At 34.4% G+C, this 12,752-nt stretch overlaps 1 protein-coding gene across 1 annotated transcript in view; it reads right to left on the reverse strand.

The window, feature by feature from the left end:
* Positions 1 to 818: 818 nt before the first annotated feature.
* Positions 819 to 12,752, reverse strand: part of LOC121411181 (zinc transporter 2-like) — a 30,760-nt gene continuing 18,826 nt past the window's right edge. Inside the window, exons 5-7 of the mRNA XM_041603746.1 lie at positions 9,292 to 9,397; positions 8,228 to 8,362; positions 819 to 1,517 (exon numbers count right to left, since the gene is read on the reverse strand). Of these exons, the coding sequence (XP_041459680.1) occupies positions 1,375 to 1,517; positions 8,228 to 8,362; positions 9,292 to 9,397 (384 nt within the window). The 3' untranslated portion in view covers positions 819 to 1,374. The remainder of the gene's footprint in view (positions 1,518 to 8,227; positions 8,363 to 9,291; positions 9,398 to 12,752) is intronic.

A 12,752-nucleotide genomic window follows, 5' to 3' on the forward strand; every position in this document is an offset into this window, starting at 1 on the left:
GCAGGGATTAATTCAGGCATCCAATTTCCTTTGTAATCTTAACTTCTATTTCATTGTTACTGGTAAATTTCTTTATGAAGGTAAAACAATTATTATAAACTAAGTAGAAATACAATTATAATCCAACCAAATTCAAAGCCGATCATGATTTTAGGGCGACCTCGTTTCAGGAGTTATGTATAGAAAATGACTGCATTTAGTTTTACAATGCAAACCACTGAGTACGGTACAATAATTTTTATCAAAGTAACACTCTTGATATGATTTTTTTTATTTATTTTTTTTACAGATCTTTATCTTTATGCTACAATAGGGAATACTCATAAATGGAGAGTCAGTATTGGTAATATTACTTGTTAACAGTTATAATCACAGTTAAGACCCTTCTCATTTGGCAATAATTAGGCAATAATTAGTATAGCAGGTTAAAAGTGAAGTAAAGTGTTATGGGTACAAGGAGAATGTCATTTCCAGAGCACCATAAAATGAACAAGAAAGTAAATGGGTAAGAAAAACAATACATAATGAGGATAGACAAAGATGATATTAAGAAAGTAATAAGGGATATATCTGACAATGGAAAATAGAAAAAAAAAAAGCTCATTCTTTTTTTTAATGTTTTTTTGTGTTTTTTTTTGCAAGGAGGTGCCTTTTATTTCATTTTAAACATATCTATTCAAGAAACTTTGAGGAGTTGAAGTCAAAACAATTTAAGATTATATTACCCTGTATAATGTTAATGAATAGGATTACGTAAAAAAAAGTGATGTATATAATATTCTTTAAATAACTAGAATTTCTTTTTTTTGGGGGGGGGGTTCCAGTTAAGCTGCGTCTTCTATATAAGAGAACCAAAATCATTTTTTTGATACATCTTCACGTAATATTCTTAAGCACTGCCACATCTGAAAGTGCTGAATGATGCTTCGAATTGGATCACTTTACAACAATGGACTTCCTGAGCTATGTCTCATCAAAACATGGCGGATGTACTCTCTAACTTCAAAATCAAGACATTAAACGATATCAGCATTAAGTTGTTCTTAAAACCTGCATTAGAATCAACAAGCATCAGTTTACCTGACGGTTATCCACACAATGCTCTGCAACATTTTGTGTAGCCTTTGGACAAGGCCCTGTGTCTGGCATACTGTGTATATCAGAAACCTGAGTGACTACTAAAATAGTGATCATCTTCAATGCTTCCTGAAAGAGGAATGCAGGAAAGTTTCAAGAGGTTTGGCTGTCCATAACCTGACCATGGTTAAATTATACCAAGGTTCACAACAAAGACAAATACTGTAAGTTTAGTGAATGGAAGGACCTTTGGATTTATTCTGATTGCTTCCTCGTTGGAATGTCAAAAGGTCACCATCACAGTTCTGAGCATCTTGCACAGTTGGTCATGGCCTCATGTTGGTACCTTTCTACTTGGATGGTCATGAAGTGTATTCCATATTTCTTTTGTATCATCTTGGATGCTTCCTGTAAAACTTCTTCGCTATCTGCATCTTCAGCTGTAAGAGACAGAAAAGAAGAATATTATGTTAGAAAGAGAAGAGCAGTTTCACTTGTAAAACAAGAAGTAACTTTCAAGTAAAGGTGAAACTATAAATACAAGTATATGTGGAAAAGTCTATTTTCCTCCCCCCTCTCTCACATTGCACTTCACAATATAATTGGTCATATATGTTGCTCATTGTTTATTTGTTATCAGCTTTGATGATAATGCACATCATTTGTATAACGCCATATATCTGTCAAAGACATTCAAAGGCGCTTTTTTTGAGGAGCCAGCCAATCTGGGTCGCCTAGAAGGGCATGCACACAGAACTGTGACCTGCAGGTCTCTCCTTCCGATATAGCTAATTGGGGAAAGCAGGTGGACCACTACACCGGGGTTTCCCCCTACTCTTATACGAATAGTGCAATGGGTTCTTAACATGCAAAGGTGGTGACTCTCCTCTACACGGGACCTCCATTTTATGTCCTATCCGAGGGACAGAGTGTTTTCCACTGCTACATAGCCTGCATCTATGGAACAGAGGAGAGACGTTAACACACAATGTACTGGCTTCAGTCATCCACCTGGGGTGGACTAGAACCCATGAACTTTGGTTTGACAAGCAGACACTTTGCCGACTAAACTTTGCTTTCTTCTTCGCTCTGTGGAATAATGCTGAGACTCAAGATTCATCCCTCAATAAAACTGTCATTTTCCAGATTTTGTTGAGCTGATTCATGTGCATGATACAGTGCCTGTCTAGCAAGTACTGTAGGTGTCAGTGCCTTTACTGTTATGTCTAGTGAATTAGAATTCACAGTCTTAAACATCAATATCAACAATAAAAATATATATAAGAATTGTATAGTTTTATGTATTTTCTTTTATAAAGAGTGAGAATATCAATAGCCATGAGCCTTTTTTAACGTAAATAATTTTACTTCACATGTAATATGAAACAACATTTATGATAAGCAAACATGGAACGTTTGAAGTGAATCACTTTTTTCCCGTTCATACGAGAGAGCCCAAATATATTGTATTTTAATAGTAATGATGTTCCCTTTTGCAAATTATGCAAATAAAATAAATAGAAAAGTGAATAAATAAAGAAATAACACTATCAAATAATGGCTGTACTAATACACTTTCTTCAATATCAGAAATTATCTTACATAATCACCAGGTTATACTTTCTTTGTCATAAAACTCATTGAAACAGTGTTCCTAATAAAAAATAATTTATGAAAGAAATTGGTATCATGGGAAAATATCTCAAACCCTAAAAAATATTGCCAACTCAATTTGAGTTTCCATTGCGTCTGGTTCTAAGGAGTCAAAACAAGAAGTTAATGAGGCAGTCTCATGAGGCAACCAGTATATCAAATAATACATGTACTGTACATACATATATGCGTTCTGTAGGTAAGGATTTAACAGGAAGCCTTGTATTAATTAGCAAAATGTACAACTTCAACTATAATTGACATTGTCTATCGACAAATCCATTGGAAAAAAAATCACAATATTGACTGGATTAAATAGCGCTTTCCCAACATCTGTAGGGAATTAGGAATCTAAAAATATCCACAGTAATCCCTTGAGTGTATGAATGAATCCAGTCTAACCTCATGTTAATCAAGAAAAACATGAGAGTCATTTGGACACACATCATAAGGGGAACTGTATACCATACCAATGCAAAAGCTGCATTAACTTAGAACATTGATGCATACCTGTAGACAAGCATGTTTCGTAGATTTTTTTTCCAGTTCGTCTAATGCCATTTGATACAATTGCCAACGCGTCTACTATCATTTGGTCTACCATAACTTTGTCTACTCAACACATGGTCTATTTTCATTTAGCCTAACGCCATTACATTTAAACCAGTTGTTCTAATAGCCATTTAGTCCATAAACATGTACCATTTGGCCTAATTGGACTACATGTATGTGTTAAATTGTGCAAAATGAATGAAAATGAAATGGATATTAGACCAATATTAGAGACGTAATGGTCATAACCGTAATGGTGATTAGAAGGAGTTATGATTGGACCAAATGGTCAATGGACCAAATGGTTCTTAGATGAAATGTTGATGGACAGAATGGCATTAGACTAAAGTAGACCACGTGGTGAGTGAACGAGTTGGCAGTAGACTAATGGGCGATTTTCCGTTTTGTCATGTACTCTCTGACTTCAGTGCAGTTGAGTAATCTGCTTCCATTTTTAAAAGTTACTTTTACCTTGAGAGGTCACGTCTCTCAGATTGCATCCTCACAATAACTTCATTCCATGGTGACTAACATCATGACTTGAATAAATTTCATTCATCAGGGTAAACACCATTAGGAGCTCTATTTAATCTGAAACTTTTGTTTGATTACATGCTGCTAACACATGGGTGTTCAAACTGACTGCATAGCTGCCCTACATTTGATGATGATGATCCATACCAAGGAAAGAATATATATTTTCAATCCATGTTTGACACTAGTATCCACTCAATATATTATCATTTACGTTATTTCAAATAGAAGACAAATATTTCAGGTCAGTATGAATCATATTGCACATAACAAATGAGGTAACTGCTGGTATGTAGCAAGCGCTTTGTATCCTCAGGCAAAATGTGATAAAAATCCAGCTATTATTGTATTATTATTATTGTTATGTTATGTCACAAATCCCCCCCCAAAAAAAAATATATATATATAACTATAACTATAGAAAACAAGTGGAATGCCTCTGGACGTCTCACCTGCATCACGCGGTTCAATATAGCAGCAGTGCTGACTTTGAATACTACTCTAACTCGCACAAGATGTTCAGTGATACATGGTTACTCTTATGTCCACTTCTTATGAACTAGACCAACAAACTTACAGAGATATGATGGTTATTTAACAAAAAACCCCAACATTGCCAAAGTTCATTGACCTTACATGACCTTTGACCTTGATCATGTGACCTGAAACTCGAACAGGATGTTCAGTGATACTTGATTACTCTTATGTACGAATTTCATGAATCAGATCCATAAACTTTCAAAGTTATGATGGTAATTCAACAGATACACCCAATTCGGCCAAAGTTCATTGACCTTTGACCTTGGTCATGTGACCTGAAATGGGCACAGGATGTTCAGTGATACTTGATTACTCTAATGTCCAAGTTTAATGAACTAGACCAATAAACATTCAAAGTTATGATGGTAAATCAACAGATACTCCGATTTGGCCAAAGTTCATTGACCCTAAATGACCGTTGACCTTAATCATGAGACCTGAAATTTGCACAAAATTTTCAGTGATGCTTGATTACTATTATGTCCAAGCTTCATGAATCAGATCCATAAACATTCAAAGTTATGATGGTAATTCAACAGATACACCCAATTCGGCCAAAGTTCATTGACCTTTGACCTTGGTCATGTGACCTGAAATGCACACAGGACGTCCAGTGATACTTGATTACTCTAATGTCCAAGTTTAATGAACTAGACCAATAAACTTTCAAAGTTATGATGGTAATTCAACAGATACTCCGATTCGGCCAAAGTTCATTGACCCTAAATGACCTTTGACCTTAATCATGAGACCTGAAACTTGCACAAAATTTTCAGTGATGCTTGATTACTATTATGTCCAAGTTTCATAAATCAGATCCATAAACTTTCAAAGTTATGATGGGAATTCAACAGATATCCCCAATTCGGCCAAAGTTCATTGACCCTAAATGACCTTTGACCTTGGTCATGTGACGTGAAACTCATGCAGGATGTTCAGTGATGCTTGATTACTATTATGTCCAAGTTTCATGAACTAGGTCCATATATTTTTAAGTTATGATGACATTTCAAAAACTTAACCTCAGGTTAAGATTTCGATGTTGATCCCTCCAACATGGTCTAAGTTCATTGACCCTAAATGACCTTTGACCTTGGTCATGTGACATGAAACTCTAATAGGATGTTCAGTAATACTTGATTAACCTTATGGCCAAGTTTTATTAACTAGGTCCATATACTTTCTAAGTTATGACGTCATTTCAAAAACTTAACCTCAGGTTAAGATTTGATGTTGACGCCGCCGCCGCCGCCGTCGGAAAAGCGGCGCCTATAGTCTCACTTTGCTTCGCAGGTGAGACAAAAACTTGGATGTCAGGGTGAACTCCCCCTGGATTTCCATTGTTAGCATGACAGGCAATGTGCATCTCTACAGTAGGTCAATGCCTGCAAAAGTTTCCCCAGTTTACTGCCTGAATATTTACGATGATCACATGCTGAGCATGCATTGTGGAAGTAACTGGATCATCAAATAAGATATTCTGAGGAGTTTGCTCTCTCCATGAGGTGTATGACTTTAAAGTCAGTCATGTATGAATTGTACAACCTAAAATAAATAAATATTTGCTCCCTCATTAACTTCATCTGCTATTCTTATGTACTCAACTGTAATGTAACTGTAACCATTATTCATTCGCTTACAAGTAGTCACTATTTTTTTTAATGAGGTGAGGCAGGTTTATCACGGGTGTGCAACATTCACGCTGAAGGCAACACCTCTACAGTCTAGGGACTGTACTATTGTTTGAGGCCACTGTGAATAGGGTAAAATTATCTTACCCTAGCCTGGTGGTTTGAAAAGCAGCCATAAAAAAGGGCGGACATTTTTAAGCCCAATGTTTTCAGCAATTCATAATGATTAGTATGGTGCAGGTGCAGATAACTATTTAATGAAATGGGTAGGAAAAGAAAACACCAGAGGGCAGGCCTGAAATGACAGGAGTGACTGAGTATTATACTTCTTCAAAGCAATCGCATAAGCATGCTTTTCAATGTCAAAGAGCCATGAGAAAAATGCAACCTGGGTTTGGGATGATAAGAAATGTTAATACCATAAACTAGGTGCTTTCATACCCGCTTGATCACAAAAATATTTCATAGCCGCAGGAATATTTGCAGTATACTAAAATAAAATTAGATCTACAAGAAATTCAAATGTGACGTAAGTTACGAATGTAATGATCTTTGAAATATAAATGCGCAAGGCTTGTTAATATCTACAGGACCTCTGGTTCAGATGGCTGTGAAGAGAAAATAAATTATCATGTATGATGAGGCCTGAATAGGTTCTAATTACTAACAGGCATACCTGTGAGTGGGTAGTATTGTGTAGTTGGTTTGAAGCCACCTGACTCATGGGATTGTTTGGAAAATGCCTCCGTGGTTTTCATTTTAATACATGATGTTATAACGAAAGCAAATCAGGAATTTAAGAATAAAAATATTCTGTCTCCTTTGTAATGTACGGTGATATACATGCACAAATATTTGTATTCATGGCAACAGGAATCAGAATGTATTCAAAGCCAACAATAATAAGGATAGGAAGAAGTCAAACTCAAAAGTGACTTCATGTCCATAACATATTTCCATTAGCTTACAGAGTACACTGTACATGCCATGCATTTACAGTATGTTCTATGACAAATAAAGTTTGTACATTAAACGGCTAGCAAGCAAAGCTACATATAATTATGTAGTCGAAATCTAAACTGATCCATTTACAGAGCTGCCAACCTGAATAAGTACATTTCAGTATTTGGAAAGCTGAAAATCAGTATTTTGGTGAGGAAATCAGTATTTTCAAAGATATGCCAAAGGACAATACATAAAACTGAACTTTAGAAATCACTATTTTGTATGAAACCATCAGTATTCTTCTAATTTTTTAGTACTAAATACTGAAAATCAGTACTACTTGGCAGCTATGCATTTAAGAGCATTTGATTACTTTAAAGTTGTAGGTAGTCTTTGACCTAATTATGGCAATATTAAACACTAACATTGTTGACATGCATGTACTCTAGGCCTTTTCCCACCTTATGCAAAACTCAAGCAGCAATTCACAATAACCTTTAGAATCATCCAGCTTGAGTTAAACTTAATACTTACGAAACTCCCCCGCAAAGCTACATATAATAATGTAGTGGAAATCTAAACTGATCCATTTAAGAGCATTTGATTACTTTATAGTTGTAGGTAGTCTTTGACCTAATTATGGCAATATCAATCACTAACCTTGTTGACACGTATGTACTCCTTTTCCCACCTTATGCAAAACTCAAGCAGCAATTCACAATAACCTTTATCAAGTTAGACTTCATACTTACAAAACTCCCCCCCCCCCACCACTTTTCACAACTATGGGGAAATCCACTAGTTGGCTTAAATAAAAACAGGAAAATGTGACAAAATATTCACAGAAGCATATTTGGAAATAAATTGTGTCTGATTGTATATTACAAAAGGTTGTTCAGTATCAATTTTGAGAGAGAAAAAAAAACCTCTATGGATTTTACATTTCTCACCTTTTGACTTTTGTATGAACACCAACCTGATGTCATGGTGGATTGCACTTTAAAAAAAGAATGATCACTTCATCGAAATGTTTTATGAAACAAAGAGTCAGTGATCTTCACTGATAATTTGTTCCAGAGCAATCAGATGCAAGGATTTCAGTAATAATAATAATAATAATAATAGGCATTTATATAGCGCCCTCTATCTAGAAATATTCTATTCCGAGGCGCGTTATTATTATTACCCCAGCTTTAGCTCGAGCTGCCTTTCAGTGCTCATGCTGAAAGGCATGTAGCTTTTCAGTAGCTTTTGTCCAACATTAGTTTTCTGAAATCCTCCCCATATTATCTTACCTTTTGCTAGATGTACTGCTATTGCTGCTTTGGATGTTGTCAAGCTCCATACATGAAGACTATGAGCAAATTTGACCCCCGGTAATGTATCTAAATCATTCTTAAGAGTTGGATAATTGATGTGTCTGGGTACACCTGCAAATTTTTAAAAACACAAGCATCAATCACAGAGAAAATTACATATTTTCTTATATACTGTACATGTTAATGTCCAGTGTACCATTTAGGAGGCAATTCTGCAGAAATTTTCTCTACACAAGTTAGACTTTTAAAAAAAAACTTAATACAGCAATCATATGGGTCGTGTAGTCCAGTGGTTAGAGCATTGGACTCATAATTGCAAGGTTGTGAGTTCGAATCCAAACTCTGCCATTGTCTCCACTTTGATAGAAAGGCCCAAGAGTGATATCTGTTGTCTATTACATCAGCCACTATGACTGATTAACCAAGACGTATAATGTTTCCAAGGTAATTGGTTATATACCAGCTTGGCGTTTACCAGCAAAATGCTGTCCTGCCGAGTTCCTACGGGAGTTACCACAGACAGAAACAGAATATATGATATATTCACTGAGCTTTCAATCAAGGATGAGACAGTCTCTTTGGGAAGACTGAGCAAGAAATATTGACCCTGGTTCACAAAAAACTTGTTTTTAAAGAAATTATAAACACTACATGTATCACAAATTGCATGTGTGTATAATCTGTCTCCTTAATAGTAAAACTAGTTTCAGCAATGAATATCTAATGCACATTATAAATCAGTTGTTATTCCATTTTTTTATTCTTGGAGGAAAAAAATTTGAATAAACATATTTTCATAAAATAAAATACAAAAAACAAGTGGAGATATGACATCACCAGTTTGGTCATTGAATATTCATGAAGATATGCATCGAACCGTTTCACCGAATATCTTTAAAATGTCATAACTTTTTTCAATCCTTTTAGTCAAATTTTGATCAAATTTCCAGTGTTTTGTTTGTCTTACTTTTATCTGTTCAAATTCATCCTGGAGTACCCCTTACTCCCACTACTTATTATATCACGGCTTTTACACTTACCTTCCATTAAAACATTGAGAGCATCTCTTAATACAGTAAGAGTTGTGATGAGTACTAAGATGGAAAACAAAAATGTACAGATAGGATCCGCAATCTTCCAGTCAGACTGTTGATGAAAATTAAGAAAGAATAATGAAGTAAACAGGGAAAATATACTAAATGGTAAAAGCTTTTTGAACTCATTTTTTTTTCATTCATAAGTTACGCAACTTTGTTAATGAAATGTAAATTTATATTGTTGATGTGAAAATGAGAATGGTCTCGTGGACCAGACTATCCCCTGGTAATATCATCACACAGTTTGAGTGAGGTTTAGCTTCAGCATTGGTGGAAAATCCAGTGCAAAACCTTTTCCCTTCCTAAACTCTGGATAATATTTGCATCTACACGTACATGTACACAATGGGGGATTAGGAAATTCAGCAAAGCTATGTAGTAACTTTCGTTAAAGTGGAAGTTAACCATGAAGAAAAGTTTGTTGTTAAAAAAATAATTTAAGATATTGGTGAAGGTTTGAGAAAAGTCCATTGAGGATTAAGAAAGTTACTAAAATTTAAAAAGTTGGATCTGTGACGTCATAAACGAGCAGCTGCCCCATATGTTAATATAAAATGCATATATTTCAATTTTTGTAAGGTTCGTGATTACTTAATTTTGTCTTCTTTTTAAAAACAGATGTAAAATTATTTGTCAATTAATATACATGTACTGAAGGTAGAGTAAAAACCATGGAAGCTGCTCGCATATGACATCACAGATCAAATAAAAATTCTTTTTTAAATATTATTCTTTGGAGTTTTATAAAACCTTTGCAAGTACTTTTATTATTATTTTCTGCTATTTTTACAATAAACTTTTTGTCAGGGTGACCTTCCCCTTTAATTTCTATACAGCCTAAAAGACTTGCCAACAGAACTTCTTTTTGTTGAGTGTAATGTCTACAAATAGATTTATGTACATATTAAACACCCTATGTTTTGTTTCTTTTTTAGAAACAGATGTAAAATTATTTGTCTATTGATATACTCAAGGTATTTCAACAGAATTTCTTTTCGTTGAATGTAATGTCTACAAATAGAGTTATGTACATATAAAACACATTATGTTTTGGTTATCTCAAATCACAAATATTTTTACACAAGGTTAAGAAATACATTGTGAAGCTATCAAGGGCAGCTAAACAGAATTTTAGACAAGGCTCCCTTCAAATGTTGACAGCACTTGCTTTCTTCATAACATACATGTATCAAAAGAGTAAATTAAAAAAAGCATCTAGAATCTCACAGCCACGTTTAGTTTGAAATTTCAACGACCTTTGAATCCAAAGTTATGCACACACTGTTAATTTAACACCAGCCTGGTTTCTATATCGGTCCACACCCAAGAGGTTTTGAAACAACACCAGTTAAGAATCAAACCCATATCGGTTTAACACTAATTGGTGTTGGTTAAATGCCAAATTGGTGTTAGCCTAACACAAAACTAGTGTTATTTCAACACCTCTCTGGTGTGGACCGATATATGTTAAACACCGGTGTGTTTGCAGCGCACTTCTTGCATGAAATTCCCGTTTAATTCTATACAGCTTAAGAGACTTACCCCAAAAAACAATCTTTTTGTTGAAATTTATGTCTACAAATATTTGTACATATTAAACACATTGTTTTTGTTTTCTCAAATCACATAAATCTTTTCACACATGGATATCAAATGCATTCTGAAGCTCTATCAAGGGCAGCTAATTAGAACTTTAAACAATGTTCTCTTTAAACTTTTAAAGAAAGGCCAATCAAGCTGCATTGATACAATTTCATCATGCTGTTCATTACCAAAAGACTAAATAAAAGAAAGGTAGATATTATCTAAATATCTTGTAACAATCTTTCCCTAGAATTTCACAGTCACATTGGTTTGAATTCTCAAAGGTAGTTTTGAAACCAAGGTTTAACACATTTCTTCTATTAATTTTGTATTGCAACTTTAATGCAAGAAAAGTCTAAAAAGTGAATGCACATCTTTGTCATGGGGTACTCAAAATTTCACACTTATTGCATCGCAATTTCGAATTAATGGTGTGAACCATAAAAAAAAGCATGAATGTAGTGTAAAGTGTGATGAAAACCTGTATGCATTAATGGACCCTTTCTCAAATAAGGCTAAGGCTACAATCAAACAAACCACAGAAATTATATTTAATCTGTGTGTTTTGTATACTGTTCTGGCATTATAAAAAGAAATAAACGATCGTGGACATTAGGCCTGGGCGTAAAACTTTAATCATCAAAGCATCTAATTGGTTAACCAATAATTGGCAACTGAAATACTACATTTTACACACATCAAATGTTCACCAAATGTGATTACTGATTTGAGATATTTTTTATTTTGTTTATTTCAAGGTTTGGGTGTATTTTTTGGTCGGGACGATAGGCGCTAACAAATTAAAATCAATTTTTTTTTTGAGGAATTAACTATTTTTCTACAAGAAAAAATATAAAAGACACACTTTCCCGACATACCATAGTCAGAAAGGCAAATAAAGACAGTAGTTGCCAAAATCTCAGATTAATGCTCATTAGATTTGCACATATAAAGTGTTTTGACTTCGTAACTGTTAAGAATTACACCAAGAGAAATTTTTAATGACCATCGATCAATCCGACAAAAAATGACCATAGATCAACCTGACATATTACGTGTATATGTAAGATTGCGGTCAGCATGAAGTCAAAGAATATCAAATGACATTTTATGCTAAAGTTTCATGAGTTCCAAACACTGCATTAATCTGCACCAGTTGGTGACTACACAAGTGCGCATCATTCAGCTGTTTAGATGTGTGTGTTATAGGCAAACCAGCACTATACTGACTCACTCATTACTACTTTTAAAGAGGTAAGGTCAGTTAATTACATGTACATTGTAGGTCAACTTTTTTGTGATTTCTGATAATCCAGGAATCTTGATTGTTCGTAACATGCAACAAGTTAACAACTGAATGACAAAAAAGGTATTCGTCCCTGGCCTATTGGCCATTACACTTCTAGAGATATACCTGATAACATAAATCCAAAAATGGTTTCTAATGATCAATATACATGTATGTTGTGAATACACATTAAATGTCATAGCAATCTATGTGAGCGTGCATGTTACATGTAAGTTGAATATCCCAAAGTAAAATGTACTATGCTTGACAAAGACAAATTTCAAATAAGTAGAGGTACATGTACATGTAATAATGCAACATCAAATGTGACCAGTCACCCTAAAATAGTAATTTGTTCTTTAAAAAGGAAAAATATGAAAATTAGCATAATAAGCTGCCCTCAAAATGTTTAAATTTTGAGATATGAATGATGTTTCATCAGCCCAGCCAAACGGATATTGAAAGAGTAATTCTTCTTCTTCATACTGTCAATATTTTTAGTTGTGAAGTTGAATAGAAAACAAGATACAAC

This window comes from Lytechinus variegatus, chromosome 3, assembly GCF_018143015.1.
Source record: "Lytechinus variegatus isolate NC3 chromosome 3, Lvar_3.0, whole genome shotgun sequence".
NCBI lineage: Eukaryota > Metazoa > Echinodermata > Echinoidea > Temnopleuroida > Toxopneustidae > Lytechinus > Lytechinus variegatus.